Source organism: Nipponia nippon, unplaced genomic scaffold (genome assembly GCF_047370975.1).
Source record: "Nipponia nippon isolate SJK-2023a ecotype South Korea unplaced genomic scaffold, ASM4737097v1 scaffold_19, whole genome shotgun sequence".
NCBI classification, from domain to species: Eukaryota; Metazoa; Chordata; class Aves; order Pelecaniformes; family Threskiornithidae; genus Nipponia; species Nipponia nippon.
Window position 1 is genome coordinate 2,529,008 of NW_028262335.1, and position 15,312 is coordinate 2,544,319.

At 47.6% G+C, this 15,312-nt stretch overlaps 1 protein-coding gene across 2 annotated transcripts; it reads right to left on the reverse strand.

Moving 5' to 3' along the window:
* Positions 1-498: 498 nt before the first annotated feature.
* On the reverse strand, positions 499-12,553 carry LOC104011168 (ATP-dependent RNA helicase DDX19B). Of its 2 annotated transcripts, none has more exons than XM_087755633.1 (12): positions 12,406-12,553; positions 11,362-11,410; positions 10,868-10,921; positions 9,843-9,978; positions 7,691-7,783; positions 6,916-7,018; positions 6,015-6,129; positions 5,660-5,837; positions 4,980-5,217; positions 3,776-3,938; positions 2,802-2,993; positions 499-2,377 (listed from the first exon to the last, which is right to left on the reverse strand). In XM_087755633.1, the coding sequence occupies exons 1-12, from the start codon at positions 12,460-12,462 to the stop codon at positions 2,316-2,318; spliced, it is 1,440 nt and encodes a 479-aa protein (XP_087611759.1). In that variant the 5' UTR covers positions 12,463-12,553; the 3' UTR covers positions 499-2,315. The 2 variants fall into 2 exon arrangements, with proteins under 2 accessions (XP_087611759.1, XP_087611761.1); XM_087755635.1 differs by lacking the exon at positions 12,406-12,553 and adding an exon at positions 10,538-10,776 and having other exon boundaries at positions 11,362-11,414.
* Positions 12,554-15,312: the final 2,759 nt, after the last annotated feature.

The window sequence follows — 15,312 nt, forward strand, 5'->3', positions numbered from 1 at the left end:
TTCCTCCCGAGTACCTCCACCGAAGGTAGAGCTGACGGGGAGAGTTCGGTTCCCTAACTCATGCAGGCTACAGCATCTCCAAAGATGTGCGTTTAAATTATTTCCTTTTCTAAAAACCACATCAAATCTTGACCTATGCAAGTGCAATGGAGGGAAAACACCTCTTTTCTCTCCCAGTTCTCCTTCTCTTCCCTTCAAAAGTCTTCTGGGCATGCAGAGGTCTTAGCAGCAACTCTGCCAAGTCCGGCACTATGAGGTAAAACCAGGATTTATCTGACCTCATTGATTGTGTGGTATCATTTAACAAGCTTCCTTGTGGAAATTCTTAAAAACAATTTCAGAAATTCAGCATTGAATCAGGTGGAGCTCAGCCTGCCACAAGACGCTTTGAGAAGGTCACCAAAAGAAAACTCATCAGGACTCCTGGCGCGGACCGTCCTTCCCTAAGGCTTTCAAACAACAAAAAAGTATTCAAGCAAGAAATCAGCGGAGGCATCGTTCAGTATGTGTTCTTTATTCCAATTAAAAGTACATTAGAAACAGCACACAGGACCAGCAGCAGCTTTCATGACAATTCAACCCAATACTCTGCTGTCACGAGGTCATTCAGCTGTACTATTAAAGTAGGTGATTGAAACAAGTCTTCCACTCGACACGCAAGCACTCACTCACCTGCCACTTTAAATAGGTTTCCAACAGAATAAAAATAGATACACCCCAGAATACAAAAAGTTTAATTTTTAACAGTTTTTTTTTTTTTTCACTAAAGCCTTTATACAAATTGATAAAAGGGTGCACAATTTCCTAAAATTTTAGGTACATTTTAAATGAGCCTTTTTTTACTTGGTAAAAGGATCCATGTTCCTGTCTTTGAACAGAATATGATGGCCAAAATTGCAAAGAAAATTCCTAGTTAAATTTACAATTTATACATTTGTTTTGAAGTGATTCCTGCACCGAGTAGCAGGCCGATGGCTGCTCACGCATGTCCCGTTCTCCCCAAAAAGAGCTGTGCACCCTAAGGTCTAGTTCAGGAGCCTCCTCCTCCCGGAAAGCGGGCCGGGGAGGAACCCACCGGCTTTCAGCTGTGCGCACGAGAATGGTCCCAACGGAACTAAAAGCCCGAGCGCAGAAGTTGCAAACCTTTCCTTCTCCGGCAAGGCTCCCCCTGGGGCGAGGGACTGCTGACCTGTTTTGCACTACGAGCACAATGAAAGTGGAGCGCTTCCCGTCTGCAATTTGGCTGAGCAATTTAACTCAAAACTCTGGTACTGAAACATACTGTAACAGGCAAATTTGGTGTTCTAAAGGTTGGTTTTTTTTTTTGGTCAATACATGATTTTTTTCTTCTCCTTTTATTCCTATTACTGATCGGTGAAGCCCAGCAGTTCTGTACGTTATTCACGCGGAGCTTCGCAGCAGCATCTTAGAACTGGCACCACCTGCCTAAAGGTGACCGATCCCCACTCCAACAGTCATTAGCATTTTATGGAGGTGAATTTATTCAGAAAATTAATTAGTACAGTTCCCGTCATACTGCCCCTCCCTCCCCTCCCCACCCACCTACACCTTGGCGAGGTTAAACGCTTCAGAACTTCTACAGTACGTACTTAAGCACTGTCACCACCGCGCCGCTTTACGTATAGTGGCCATTCTAATAAATCGAGGACAAATTAAAAGAAAATACTGCCCAGCAAAAGCAACACGGCACCTGTGTTTGCGAGTATGAGCTACTGGAGACATCCTCAGGGCAATTTATGTAAGGAAAAGCGGGGCAAATCCATCAGGAAGCCAGAAATGAGTTTGAAAGAGCTCAGGGGAGCGCCAAAGAGAATGACATCCTAGTTTGTACAAGTTGAGTTTTTAGCCAAAAACCAGCTGCCTTGTTTGGGTTTTTTTTCTTTTTTTTTTTTTCTTATGTCCATTATATATTTGGCTGTTGAATTTTAACTGATCAGGTTAATGCTGAACTTTATTCCAATTAAAGCAATAAAGCTTATTTTTTTAAAATTTGTTTTAGATAATTACATATTGCCCACTTTTTGGCAAGTGTATTCCTTAGAATCCAAAAGATCTTCCCCTTTTAAGGCTAAACTAAGAAATGTTAAAAGCTTCTGTAAACATTTCCTCTTCCTCCCCATAGTTGCACAATTTGAAGTCCAACTGCAATTTTTAAAATGAGGTAATTTTTGTGTACTCATATCTTAAAGAGTCCTTTTCAGGACTAGCAGAGAGGCGTGCCAATCTGAACGCTGATCCAATTGTAGTGGGAGAGCTTCCACAGCAGGGTACACACCAGTTCCAGCAGCTGTACTTCAGTTAGTTATCTTCTCAATTTCATCCAAGTCGTCAGTATCCAATTTGTTTATCTTTTTGTCTGGGAAAGATGAGAAACAAATCAGATTTCGTAACGCAGAGCAGAGAAGGGAAAGCTCCTTTCTTTAGCTGGTCCTGAGGAGTTCAGGCTTATCCATGAAAAATGTTCAGTTGGGTTTTACAACTACAACATAAAACTTTTTTCTTTGACAAAAGGCCCATCCGGGCACTCGAATGTTACCCATCTCTGGAACATCCATTTTAAGGACTACCCAGGTAGCCAGCAAACGGACAACTTGACTTATTTCTGCTCCTATCATATGTAGCAGTTCACAATCCTACGTGACATTACACAAACCGCAGCTGATGTGCTCTTCTGCGGCCAGTTTAAGACTCAATAAATATCTGCTCAGTATAGAGCCAGTCAAAATTCTGCGGAAATAACATCTAATTTTAGCAAAAGAAGAGAGTCTGAGGGTACGTACTGAAATGTTCCTGGATTCTGTTGAGAATATTCATGCTGTGCTTGCTGTCCACCATGTTAATAGCCAGTCCTCGCTTGCCAAAGCGCCCTGTACGTCCAATCCGGTGCAGATAAGTCTCATTATCTGGATTTCCATCCTTATCCACAGGAAGGTCAAAATTGATAACAACAGAGACCTGCTCCACATCGATCCCTGATAAAAAGAAAGCGTCAGATGACACAACTCCATTTAAACCATTTTATAGCAGGAGCAGTGCTCTGCGTGCAGTTTGGTCACCATATCCAGGTTAGCCAACAGCAGAATTGCCAACAGCTTTCGGAGAGCTGCCGCGTGGCTGCCTCCACACTGAGTGAGGAGTTAAAAGACACTCTCAGACTCTGAAACGGACCTTTTCCACAAAATCCTTATGGGGCACTTGGAAATAAAAACCATCTAGCTGTTGCACCAGAGAATCCCACTGAAACGGCTAACAGAAACAGCTGGAGCTGCTCAGCTTTATCCAGCACTTACATATTTTGGAAACCCCTCCCTCCTCTCCGAAGCTGTAAAGGCCTCTTGTTTCTTCCCAAGTACTATGTTGCCTTAACTGTTCTAAGATGTCAAATTGCAACACAAATTCCTGCTGGAGTTCAGTACTTTTCAGATTTCCGTATTTTGGAACATGTTTATTTTAAACACCGAGGGTCAGCAGTACAAGCCAGGCTTGGCGCCAGAAGCATAAAATTCTCACGGGGTGGACGTTTTCGTCTCAACCTGCAGGAAGCCTACAAGGAATCCTGTGTTTGCCCACAGGCATCTTGATAAGCACAGACACGGTCAGCAGCCCAAAAAGTCCAGGAATTACTTTAAGGACCCTAATCTCTCCTGATGGGAACACCTGAGGATATGAATGTTTTCTGCAAGCCAGCCAGCGGTATCTTATTTTAGGAACTGCGGCTTCTGCCCCTCCCTGGTCCCGCTCCGCCATGCCCTACCTCTGGCACAGACGTTTGTGGTCACCAGCACCTTTTCTTTGCCCTCTCGGAAACGCTCTATCACCGCGGCTCTCTGTTCCACCATCATTTCCCCGCTGAGCAATGCCACCTGATGGCCTTCCTTCGAGAGCTCCGCCGCCAGCCAGCCAGCCGTCTTCCGAGTCTGAAACGCAAAGCGAGGCCCGTCTTTGGGAGGAAGTTTTAATGCTGTAAACTGGGAACAAACCTCTCTGGAAGCTCTGCAGTTTTTATATCTCAAAAGGAAACAGCTCCTAAGCGCCGTGCCCTCCGCGTTACAAACTGTGCTCCCAGCTCTCATATCAGAAGTAGGGAAGTGTGCATCTGCCACCATAGGAACCCTTGTTTAAGAAAAGCACACCTTTTTTCTTTGCGCTCTGCTCTTCAGCTTTCACTCTATGAGGGATTACATACGTATGCTAAAAACTCACGAGCAGTGTCAAGAAAGCAAAACTACTCTGCTTGGAAAATGGCAGGGTTAGAGCTGAATGTAGTTGTGAAACCCAAGAGAGGCTCTAAACAGTCTTGAATTAAAGAGTTTCCAATTATGATGGTTTTCTGAGCTCCAATTATGTCTGATATTATCATATCTCAAGACAGCGTAAAAGCAGACTGCTGCAGCAGACTCCAAATGCAGGTTTTATCTTGTCTAAGCTAGCTTTAAGTGGCTGTTCTGGTGCTGTCAGCACTGGTTTTTTTCCATGAGTTACAGTGGCTTCCAGGAAAAAAAGAAGCCTCCGTATGATTCACAGGGAGACCCCGGGGGTATATCACCAATTACCTGAGGGAAACGGAGTCCCAGGAAAAGTAACGTATCGGCTGCAGAACTACAAGACTTCCCCGTCCCTCATTCTGCCCTATTTTTATCCATTTTCCAACCTCGGGGTTTTGGTTTTTTTCAGTAGTTCTGAGCAATACTTTGTTTTGGAAAACTGTGCATTACTCTGATCTTTGCATTAGAGGACTTCAAGAATAAAAATGACCTGGATGGACAAACCCAGAGAAACAAACCAGCTTGTGCTACCATGGCCCTCAAGATTTCACTCAAAGAGGGAGCCAGAAAAGGCAAAGAAAAGGGCAATTCATGTTCTCAGTTTCTTTCTGCAAAGCATGCCTGGCCAGGTTTTTAGCAATAGCAGACACTAACAACGGGGTCGTTGGGACTAACGTCCCCAAAAGGACTCACGTGGCAGAAGATCATGGCCTGGGCAATGGTGATAGCGCCGTAGATATTACAGAGAGCCTGGAACTTCTCATCTCTGTTATTGCACAGAACGTAATACTGCTTAATAGTGTCCAGTGTCTCCTCCTCTCGCTTCAGTTTGATTATGTTTGGGTCAGGAACAACTTTTTGAGCAAACTTCCACACAGAATCCTCAAAGGTGGCTGAAAACAGAAGCATCTGGCAGTCCCTGGGGAGCATTCTGCAAGAGAGAGTAAAATGGGCAGGGTTCCCACGCGCCACTGTCGCCCCCCTGATATCCTGACGGGATTAATGCTACGGGCAAAGCAGAACAATAACCTCAGAACCAGTTATTTCAGTGGCTGGAAAGACTAACGCTAATCTTACCAACACCTGATCGTTCCCTCATGGACCAGTGGCATCCAGACTTGCATTCTTAAAAATGAATAAACCCTGCTCCAGGGACAGGCTTTTTATTCTGTAAGGAAATGAAACTGCTTGTCATCCCCTGACATTCTGCCTCTATTAACCATCTGGATTAGAGCTAAATATATCATTTTAATCTTGTTGCTTTATTGGTGAAGACACCGGTCAAGAATCTAGCCCTGCTGTCCCTACGTTACAGAATAGCTATAATCGAAAGAAACAAATATCACCTCGGGCAACGTACGCCGAGTCCTCACCTCTGAATGCGGATGCTCTGGTCCTGGTGGCCCTGGGTCGCTATCATCACGTCAGCCTCATCCAAGACGAACACTTTGATTTTCTTGGGATCTATGAATTTCAGTTTGGAACACCAGTCCAGCACAGTGCCGGGTGTGCCGATTACAATCTGCTCAGAGATCTTCTGACCTCTCTCCACTGCCGAGACAGAAAGGAAGCTTTCGTAAGATGGCTGCACAGACAGTGAAGTGCTCTGCCCCTCTCTGAACTAGCCTATTTCACCATCTGACTGCTCTATCGTTCATTTACTGTACTGTACCTGAGGAACATCATTTTCTCATTTACAGTCTGTTGGTAGCGTTTCACCTTACTCACATTTATTGCCTCGGACAGCATACGCAAGTTTCAGCTCCGGATAAAACTTTCCCATTTGTTCAATCACTTTTCCTGTTTGAAGTGCCAGCTCGTATGTTGGGGAAAGGCACAAACACTGGAGGGACAGAAGGATAACGCGTTTGAGAGGACCAACATCCTGGGGAACGCTATCACACTTGCTTGTTAAAATCCTTATTGTTGAAGTTTTCCTGAGGATGAACACATGAGCAGCCGAACAGTTTCTGAAAGCCCATCAGTTCTGCACCCTGAAACCAGGGGAATGAGCTGATAGGACACAGTCACCTAGCTACCGGCTTTCTGCGTTCGGTTCTGCTCCTCAGAGCTGAGAGTGCAGATACTCTGCTGGGGGACATACATGGACCGTAGTGACAAGGACCCTAACACCTACAGTTAGACTAAGAGATAAGAATGGCAGTTTTTAAGGAAAGAATTCTAGCTTTGATAACACTGCTCAACTATCTCGTGAAATTGGGTTAAAAAAGCCCCTTTCTTGGCATTTCTGCTCTATTGTCACAGATCTTCTCTTCCATCCCAAATTCCACTTACTTAACCCCCTTCAGCCTGCAATATTTAATCTCTCCCAGAATGATATCCCCCCAATTTAACTCCTCACAGAGCAATGGCATCCCGAGTCATGCAAAGGAGGGACTGAAACGAACAAGTTGTGAGCAAAATCCACATCTTTTGCATTAAAGACATTTTGATAGATCCCCGGATCGCCAGTCCCTGCTAAGCACTTTACATAAACGGCATCACAGAGATGGGTTCATCAAGCTATGAATTTACTATCAACGGTCTCAACCGAAGCCCAGCCTCTTCACTAGGTGGCACTGCACCACCACTAAACGCCCCCAAACCCCTCACATCCCAGAAACTTTACCTGTGGATACTTATTCCCAGGTTCAACACGACTGAGCATGGCCAGGACAAAGGCAGCCGTCTTGCCGGTACCGGACTGAGATTGTGCGATCAAGTTCTGTGGGCTGCAGAACGCACAGCAGGCATGAGCTCAACGAGATGAACACCCGGAAAACGTATTCGTGGGGTTGAACGATAAAGAAAATGTGAGTGGGATTTTAATACCTTTTGGATTTACCACTGCTCTGGACTGGTGCCTAACTTGTCCAGCTACGCTCCACGGGGCACAAGTTAGTTTCTGCCCTCTACCGACTCTTTCAGCACCTCTTGATTATGAAGATTTGGGAGGAAAGCTGTGATTATCTGGCAGTTCTTTTCCATTTTGTACACCTCCCCCTAGCGTCTTAATACTTCATACGTTTCAGCTCAGGGGCGCGGAGAGGAAAACCGGCCACGCAGGCAACGCAGCATCTCAACTACTCCCACCCACCCAGGATTTCTGGAGCTCTGTTCCATAGCAGCCTTATTATTTCTCCCCTACACTGACCAGGAAAATCAGATTGACCTCAGCCGAACACCACAGCACTGCGTGTTCAGTACCAGCCCTAGGGAAAGGACAAATCCAGGGCCGCTGTCACGTAGTTCGTGACCACAGAAACACCCTGGCATGGGAACCCTTTCACCACAGCCTGGACAGCTCCCCCATCACCATCCTCCCCTCCACAGCTCAGTAATAGTACACCAAATCTTTCAAATCCTTCCTATACTGGAAGGGAGGAGAAAGTACGTGTACATACGGTTCAGCCAGCATCATGGGCAGGGCGTTCTCTTGTATCTTAGATGGTCTGTTGAAGCCCATGGCGTAGACTCCTTGCAGCAGCTGTGGTTTCCTGAAAACAGAGGAGTTTTTATACCGTGACCTATGAAAGTACATTTGGTTTTCGTTTGTGTACAAAAAGGTGAGAAAAATCCTTGCAACCAGACCTAGAGCTGCCCCTTTCTATGTACCCACTATTGTTGCACCGGTCAGGGCCTGGAAGCTACAAGAAGTGACAGCAGAAAGTCTGGGAAGGAAGCTTTGCAAAAACCTGATTTAGCAAGTCAGCCTGCATGCCTGCCTGTCACAGCTACACGTAAAGCCTTGTGTCACGGCTCTAAGGCTAGCGCTGGGCTTCATGTCCTAAAGCAGCTTTCCAGACAATCCCGGGGATCCCAGAACAGGGAGCATTAATCCTGTCCTTTAGGCCAATCCCTTCTCCTCAGCGATGCCTAATCTCGGCGCCAAAGTTATCACCCCTTGAAGACTCAAATACGGGACAAAGCGTCCTCAGTACGTGAGGAACAGAACGAAGCGTAACAACATAAAATCGTTGCAAGGGCTTCAGTAAGTCGTGATGGATTCTGTAACACAAACTGACATCTTAACACCGGAGCGGCACTGGCTTAGTGCACAAAACTGGTAAATGACGGATAAACTTAGGTCACCGCGACTGCACCTAGTGATCCGTGGTTATAACCCAGCACTCAAACCTAAGCGTGTGGTGTCATCAAACGCTCATCAATTGCTTTTTCTCAAGGGAGCTTTCTAGTCTCAGCAGACACTTGTGTAGACAAGGAGATCCAAGAACAACCTAAAATTCAGGTTACGGTGCTAGCGAACTCTTAGCCGATGACCTCCAAGTGCTTACTGGAGTGCTGTTAGTGGTGCTCAGAAGTAAGGGCTTTCCTTTCAAAGCAGGTTACAGGTTTCCTGCCCACCGTTTCCCGCTGTTAAGAACTTCCTACTCAGCACAACGCGCTTTTTAAAAATCGTGTATTACTTTCAGACGACGGCTGGAACAAAAGCTCTTTGAAAACGTAACCTTGTGCTGCTCAGAAGCAAGGACATACAAAGCCCAACTCTGCAACAGTTGCCAAGGATACACCAAGTCATAACAAAATGACGACTCAATTAGTCTGGCCGCCCCCGTCATTAACTCCCTTGGATTGTTTGGCTATTGAAAGATGGGAATTAGTCTAAGGGGCACTACAGGACCTCAGGGGTTTTTGTAGACATTCAACCACTAACATTAACAAAGTGAAACGACATGCTGACATTTCACGGTGAGGAGTCTCATCGGCTCCGATTTCCCCGTGGAGCTTGCAAAAGAGCAACAAACCTAAGATCATCAATATAACCAACAACAATCCCAACAGGGCAACCTCTTTAGCACATAACAAAAAGATCTAAATCTATCATGCCTTAAATACAGCTATCGTCGCTTGAAAGCTCCACTGGTAAAGGTGTTCAATAGGAAGGGTCAGAAAATACTAACACTAGTAGCCTCTCCAGTACATAAATCCAGTATTGCTGGCAGAGAAAAGATAAGGTTTTCCCCTTTGTATTATTCACTGCTGCTGCTGGACCTTCACAAATAACCACCAGAGAACAGGAACAGAAGACGGTTGTGTTCATCACTTCTGCCAATAAAACGCATCTCGTGTTTTCCAAAACGCTGCCGTGCTGCTGGAGCACCTGCCCCGAGCCTCCCTGCATTGGCTGGAGAACTGGCGGCGAAATAACGATGCCTCCGACACAGAGAAGGTCTCACTTCGCAATTCACACAACCCTGGTGACAGCAGCTGTGCTGACAGCCCTCCCTCCTCTGTTCACCTCATCCAGCTTATCACACGCGGGCTCCACTGCACGCTTGAAGACCAAAAACCATACCTTAAAATTCAGAATAGTGTTGCTAGAGCTGATTATAGAAAGCAATGCTAGCTCTACAGTGACCAGGACTTAAAATGAGCTGGTCTCAGAAGAAAGATAAAATAATTCTCCTTGCATTTAAATAATACAATAAATGATATGCTAATTTATTAATGACAAATTTGCAGTAACTTGAAACAGAAACCCACGCGCTTTTGAGCGATACCTCCTACGCAGAGAGGAAATCTAACAGGACTTACAGTCGCAGCTCCTCAAAAGACTTCACGGAGTAGAGAGGCGATGTGGGATCCCTCTGCAGCACCTCCACTTGATTTGTTGTGTCAACCAAGTTACTGCGGATTAACTTGTTCAACAAGGACTGGGCAGCTCTGTCCTCTGTTGAAAAAGGAGGTAGAAAAAAAAAAGATAAAAAATCGCAGCCTGTTTCAGGTGTCGCTCCCGCTGAAACGCTGCATTACTGAGCCACTTAAAAAGGGCAAGATAAACCCCAATACTGAAATTCTCTATTGCAGAGCAATGTCTTAAGAGCCCAAACTTCCTGAGTGAGACAGCTGCCGAGATATCTCAGAGATTCACCTTTAATATTAAGGAAGACAAACCAAAGCGAGCACTGTTTTAAGGGGGACCTTAACAGATACTGCTTATTTAAGATATTACGGCTTAGCATCTAACTGGAAGGCGGGACAGGGTTAAAAGCCTCACTATTATCTGATATGTGGGCAGACACCTTTTAGGGTTTTTTTGTCTTTTTAAAGAAAGTTTGAGGACAAACTGTACTTTGAGATTCCAGGGCTGAAATGCAGCAAGGGCTGAGGATAAGTGAGATCAAAACAGAAGGCTAAACTGGTGCACTTTGGGGTTTTGCTAATCAATCTGTTTTCTAAAGCAAGTTTCTCTTAAGCCACCTTCTGAAGGATTTAGAGCCGTTACCCACCTCTTAACAGCCATTTCATAAAGGCAACATGTTGGTTGCTACAGCAATTCCAGCTCCAGGTTATCCAACTGCTCCTGTATCCAGTCCTGCCTTTGAGGATACTGCTATCCCCTTATTTCTCTCCACTCTAATCCAGGAGTCTCCCAAGTTATTACAGGACCCAATGGCTTTAAAAGTATTATGGAGGAAGGACATGTCTTACAATTAAGTCCTTGGGGCAGGATACAAGATCATCCATCCTGAGACATAAGGCAGACTTACTTTAAGTATATACAAAATTAATTTCTTTCCAACTTTCCTTGCCAAAGCTTTTTTCAAGAAGGCACTTACCCTTCTCCTCATCCTCCGTCTTCTCTACGTTGTCATCTGCCTTGACAACAGCACCTAAATTAAAACAGACGATTTTGGGGCACGTGTGAGGTCAGGCAGCCCACACCTGCAGAGTTTTAGGTTTTGAATATTGTGGGAAAAGCTACAAAACAGCGCATTTTCGTGACAAGAGGAAAACTCCTGCTCTATCGGTGCGCAAAAGAAACCCAAGTTACAGCTTGCTCTGTACGGCCAAATTGAAGTTTATCAACCATACCGACAGATTTTGCCTGCACAGCTCCTTGAATACAGCAAAACATGATTTTAAAAAGTTAGCCTAGCAGAATGAGCGCGTGAGCCAGGTATTTAGTCTACGCTGCTGTTTAATCTTAGTTTTATGTTTCTGTTTTCTGGAATTCCTTGACTAATTGGAAATTTACTTTGGCAGCAGCGCTCCAAACCCAACAGAAAAACATTACGCCCTTTCTCAGCCCATTTGAGCGGCTGTAACTCACCGTTGGCATCTGGTTTGGTTTTTTCCTCCTTCAGGTGTAAACTGCTCAACTACAAGTGAGGAAAAACATAAAATCAGAGTCATCAAAGGCTACCGCGCCTCCGTTTTACTACTGGCCAGGAAAACCTGAGCTTTCATCAAGGCTTCCAGATTTACCGCTGGCTAAAACTATTGCACAGGCCCCAGCAAAAACCCATGCTCAAAGGCAAATGAAATGAAATTAGTGAGATGAACTTGATTTCAAGAGTTTTAAGACAAATACAACTTTTTCTAAGCTGTAATGATGACACGGAGAAGGGGTTTGTTTTCTGTTTCTGCATCTCCGCTCCCTGATAGCTCTGCTGAGGGCAAATGGGAGAAAATTTATATTCCAGGACGGAAACTCGAGCCAAGGCTGACACAAGCTGCCCCAGGTCGAGTCCCTCTCGCCGCGGGTTTTCTTTACCACCAGAAACGTGGCGGGGAGAGGAGCCCTGAGGGTCTTCCCCCACGTCCAGGGGCTGAGTTAATGCTCTCCGTGCTAAAACGCAGCCCTCGAGCAGCTCAGAAAAATAAAAAAACCCAACACCTCAAACGAGTTTAGATCTTGTCACCAAAAAAAAAAAAAAAAGAGAAAGGGATTTTTTTGGCCTCTGGATGAAGGCTGCAGGCTCGGTGACCACCCCTGAAGCGGTGCTGCTGACAGGGCTGTGTCTGGACGTAGGGTGAGGGGGAAGGACAGGGGCCTCCCTGCCCTTTTGATACTCAAAAAATGAGGAGGAAAAAAAAATCTAGGCGAAAAGGGGTTTTTTTTTTTTGCTCCTAAAGGCAGACCCCAGGCCCAGGGGCACCCCGAGGCGGTGCCGCCGGCAGCGAAGGGGAAGCACGGGGGCCTCCCTGCCCCTCTGACGCTCCAGAAAAGAAAATGGGGAGAAAAGGGGTTTCCGGCGCCCGCTGGTTTCTGTGAGGAGGCGGCGGCGGCGGCGGCGCAGCCCCGGGGGCCCCGCGCCTCAGGGCCGGGCCGCTGCCAGCGGCCCCCCCGGACTCCCCCCCGCTCCCCACTCACCGACTCGGCCGCCGCCTCCTGCTCGTCCACGGCCAGGGCCCAGGAGTCGGTGGCCATGTCCGGGCCGGGGGACGCTGGCACCGGGTTCGCCGTGAGCAGCCGCAATGGCGCCGGGCGCGGGAAGGGCGCCTGCGCCGCCCGCACTCACCGCGCCCGCCCACCGCCACCCGGCCCCGCGGCAACCGCGGCCGCGGCGGCGGCGTTCCGGGAGCGGGGCGTTCCGGGGGGGGGGACGCACACAGACATGGCTGTGGGGTCGTTGTCCCACCCCGGGCTGTGCTGTGGGGCGCTGGGGGTCCGGCCTGGCCTTGGCTGTGGGGCCAGGCCCCCTGTGTGGCGTGGGGCTGGGGTCAGGCCCTGCCTGGCTGCCTGCTGTGGGGCATGGGGCTGGGGTCTGGACCCCCTGTATGGCATGGGGCTGGGGTCAGGCCCTGCTTTGCTGGACACTGTAGGGTCTGGACCCCTGTATGGCGTGGAGCTGGGGTCTGGGCCCCCTGTATGGCGTGGGGCTGGGGTCAGGCCCTGCTTTGCTGGACACCATGGGGTCTGGACCCCTGTGTGGCGTGGGGCTGGGGTCTGGACCCCCTGTGGGGCATGGGGCTGGGGTCAGGCCCTACCTGGCTGTCTGCTGTGGGGCATGGGGCTGGGGTCTGGACCCCCTGTGTGGCATGGGGCTGGGGTCAGGCCGTACCTGGCTGTCTGCTGTGGGGCATGGGGCTGGGGTCTGGACCCCCTGTATGGCATGGGGCTGGGGTCAGGCCCTGCCTTGCTGGACACCGTGGGGTCTGGCCCCCCCTGTATGGTGTGGGAGTGGGGCTCAGGTTTCCCGTGTAATGGAGTCCCTTTGGGAGCTGAGGTTGGGGGGAAATCACGCAGAGGCTGTGACATTTGCGAGGGAACCGCAGCTCTTTTCTGTCTCTGAAATAAAGATGTAGGTGAAAAACAAGGTTGTAGAATGAGTCATGGAGGTGTCGAAGTGGCAGGAACATGAAAATAGTCGTTTGTGTCCTGTCTGTCGCTGTAGGGCAGGAGCTGGCTTAGAGCCGGTATCAAACCTGTTCTTTAAAGATCCTGGAATAAAGGTGAGAAAAAAGGAAAGTAGAAAGGAAAGAAGTGTGGGAAGAGCCTGTGGGATTTCCTTGCTGGGCTGCCCTTCCCTGCACAGTGTTTGTGCTTCCTTGAACCTTGCATGGAAGGAACAGCCCTCGAGGAGGGTCTTAATTTGTGTTTTTATTATATGCGGCAGGACCAGTAAAACAGCCAAGCCTGTAGGCATCAGCCAGAAGTTCCCAAGATGATGGTTACTTCCTTGTCTCGATATTTACCCTCCCTTTTAACAAAGACACAGAGCCACTTCGTTTGCAGCCTGAAACTTTCCGTCTGACATGTTAATTCTTTCTGTGCACAAGAAATCTCCTCCACACCTCATGCAATTTTGCTGATATCAGTGCATTAGCCCAGGCAGGACCGGGCCCTTCGCTATTGCTCTTCAAACACCCCTCTGTGATTTTTTTTTTTCCTTCCAACTAAAACCCGTGATTATCGAGTATTGTCGTCTCATGCTTTCCCCCATCCATCTGATTCCACTTCAGAGGTGAGACCCCTGTGTCCCTCTGTACATCAGGGTCCCCCTCCCAGCCGCACACGTGAACTTTGGGGTCTGGCAGTTTTATTTGTAGAGGTGACATCATGGCTTTTTTCCATGGCAACTCATCACAGTGCCCAGGAGGATGCTCAACACAGGAGCTGAACGCGAGCTGATTTTCAATGGGAACAGAGCAGGCAGCTGAAAGCAAGTCTGAGACATTAATTAATTAATTAGGGTAAAAATAAAAAGGAACATGGGAAAGACAGGAGTCCCAGAGGCTGATGGGCACTTTAGCTGCAGAGAGAGAGATGCTGGTGCTTTCCAGCGTGATGTTTTCTTGCGGAGACGCACACCTCCAGTGAAGAGAGGTAATTGGGATTAGCCCCATTTTAGAGATGGGAACACTGAGGCATAGGAAACGAGGAGAACTGCCCGTGGTTTGGCAGCGTTAGCTGGAGGCAGATCTTTCCAAGCCCTCCTTTCTAATCCTCTGCCTTAGCTGCAATAATTTCTTGGGGTTTTCAAGGCTCTGGGGACTGTCAGTGAGGCACGATCGTGCTGGCAGTCGTGGGTGTTTCTGTGTTGCATCTTCTGTACACGAAGAAAGACTTTTCTCCGTCAGCCGCTGGGGCAGGGGTGGGTTCCTAGCGTGTGTGCTCAGTCACCCATACAGGGTCCTCGGTTTTGCTAGGCCCTCTGCTGTCAAATAATTAAATATTTATTCTTTTAAACATGAAATAAGTATTCAGATTAATTTAACATTAAATAAATTCTTAATTCCCCTCATCAGCGGACTTTGGCTGTGCTAGAACTAGAGATCTCAGGAGGGCAGATGTTGCACTGTGGAATTTCATTGGAATTAACTGTGGTCCTTACCCACCAAACAGGTCGGAGGCTCCTTGTCCGTGCGCATACCTGCTCAGAGGAGGAGGCAGTCCCTGCTTAGCCCCGTGTTATCCCTTTTTATCATCACTGTCTACCAACAGGGTGATTTTTTTTTTTTCCCAGAGCATTCCAGGATGAGGAAAACTGCATTTACATACAGAGCAGTGCATGGAGACAATGCGAAGTGCTCATTGCCCTCCATCTAGCAGGAGATTTGGTTTAGGGTTGGGTTTTTTGGGTTTTTTTTTTGTTTTTTTTTTTTTATCATGCCCCAACCTCCCAGCCCATTGACGCAGGCTGTGTTCGGAGTGCGCAAACATGAGAGCGCTGCGCTTGCATACTCGTGTAACGATGAAGCATGAGTGAGCTGAATAACGAGTGAGGCAGAAGCTGGGAAAGCCTGCCCTGTGCTTGGCCACTGGATGCCTTGGAGC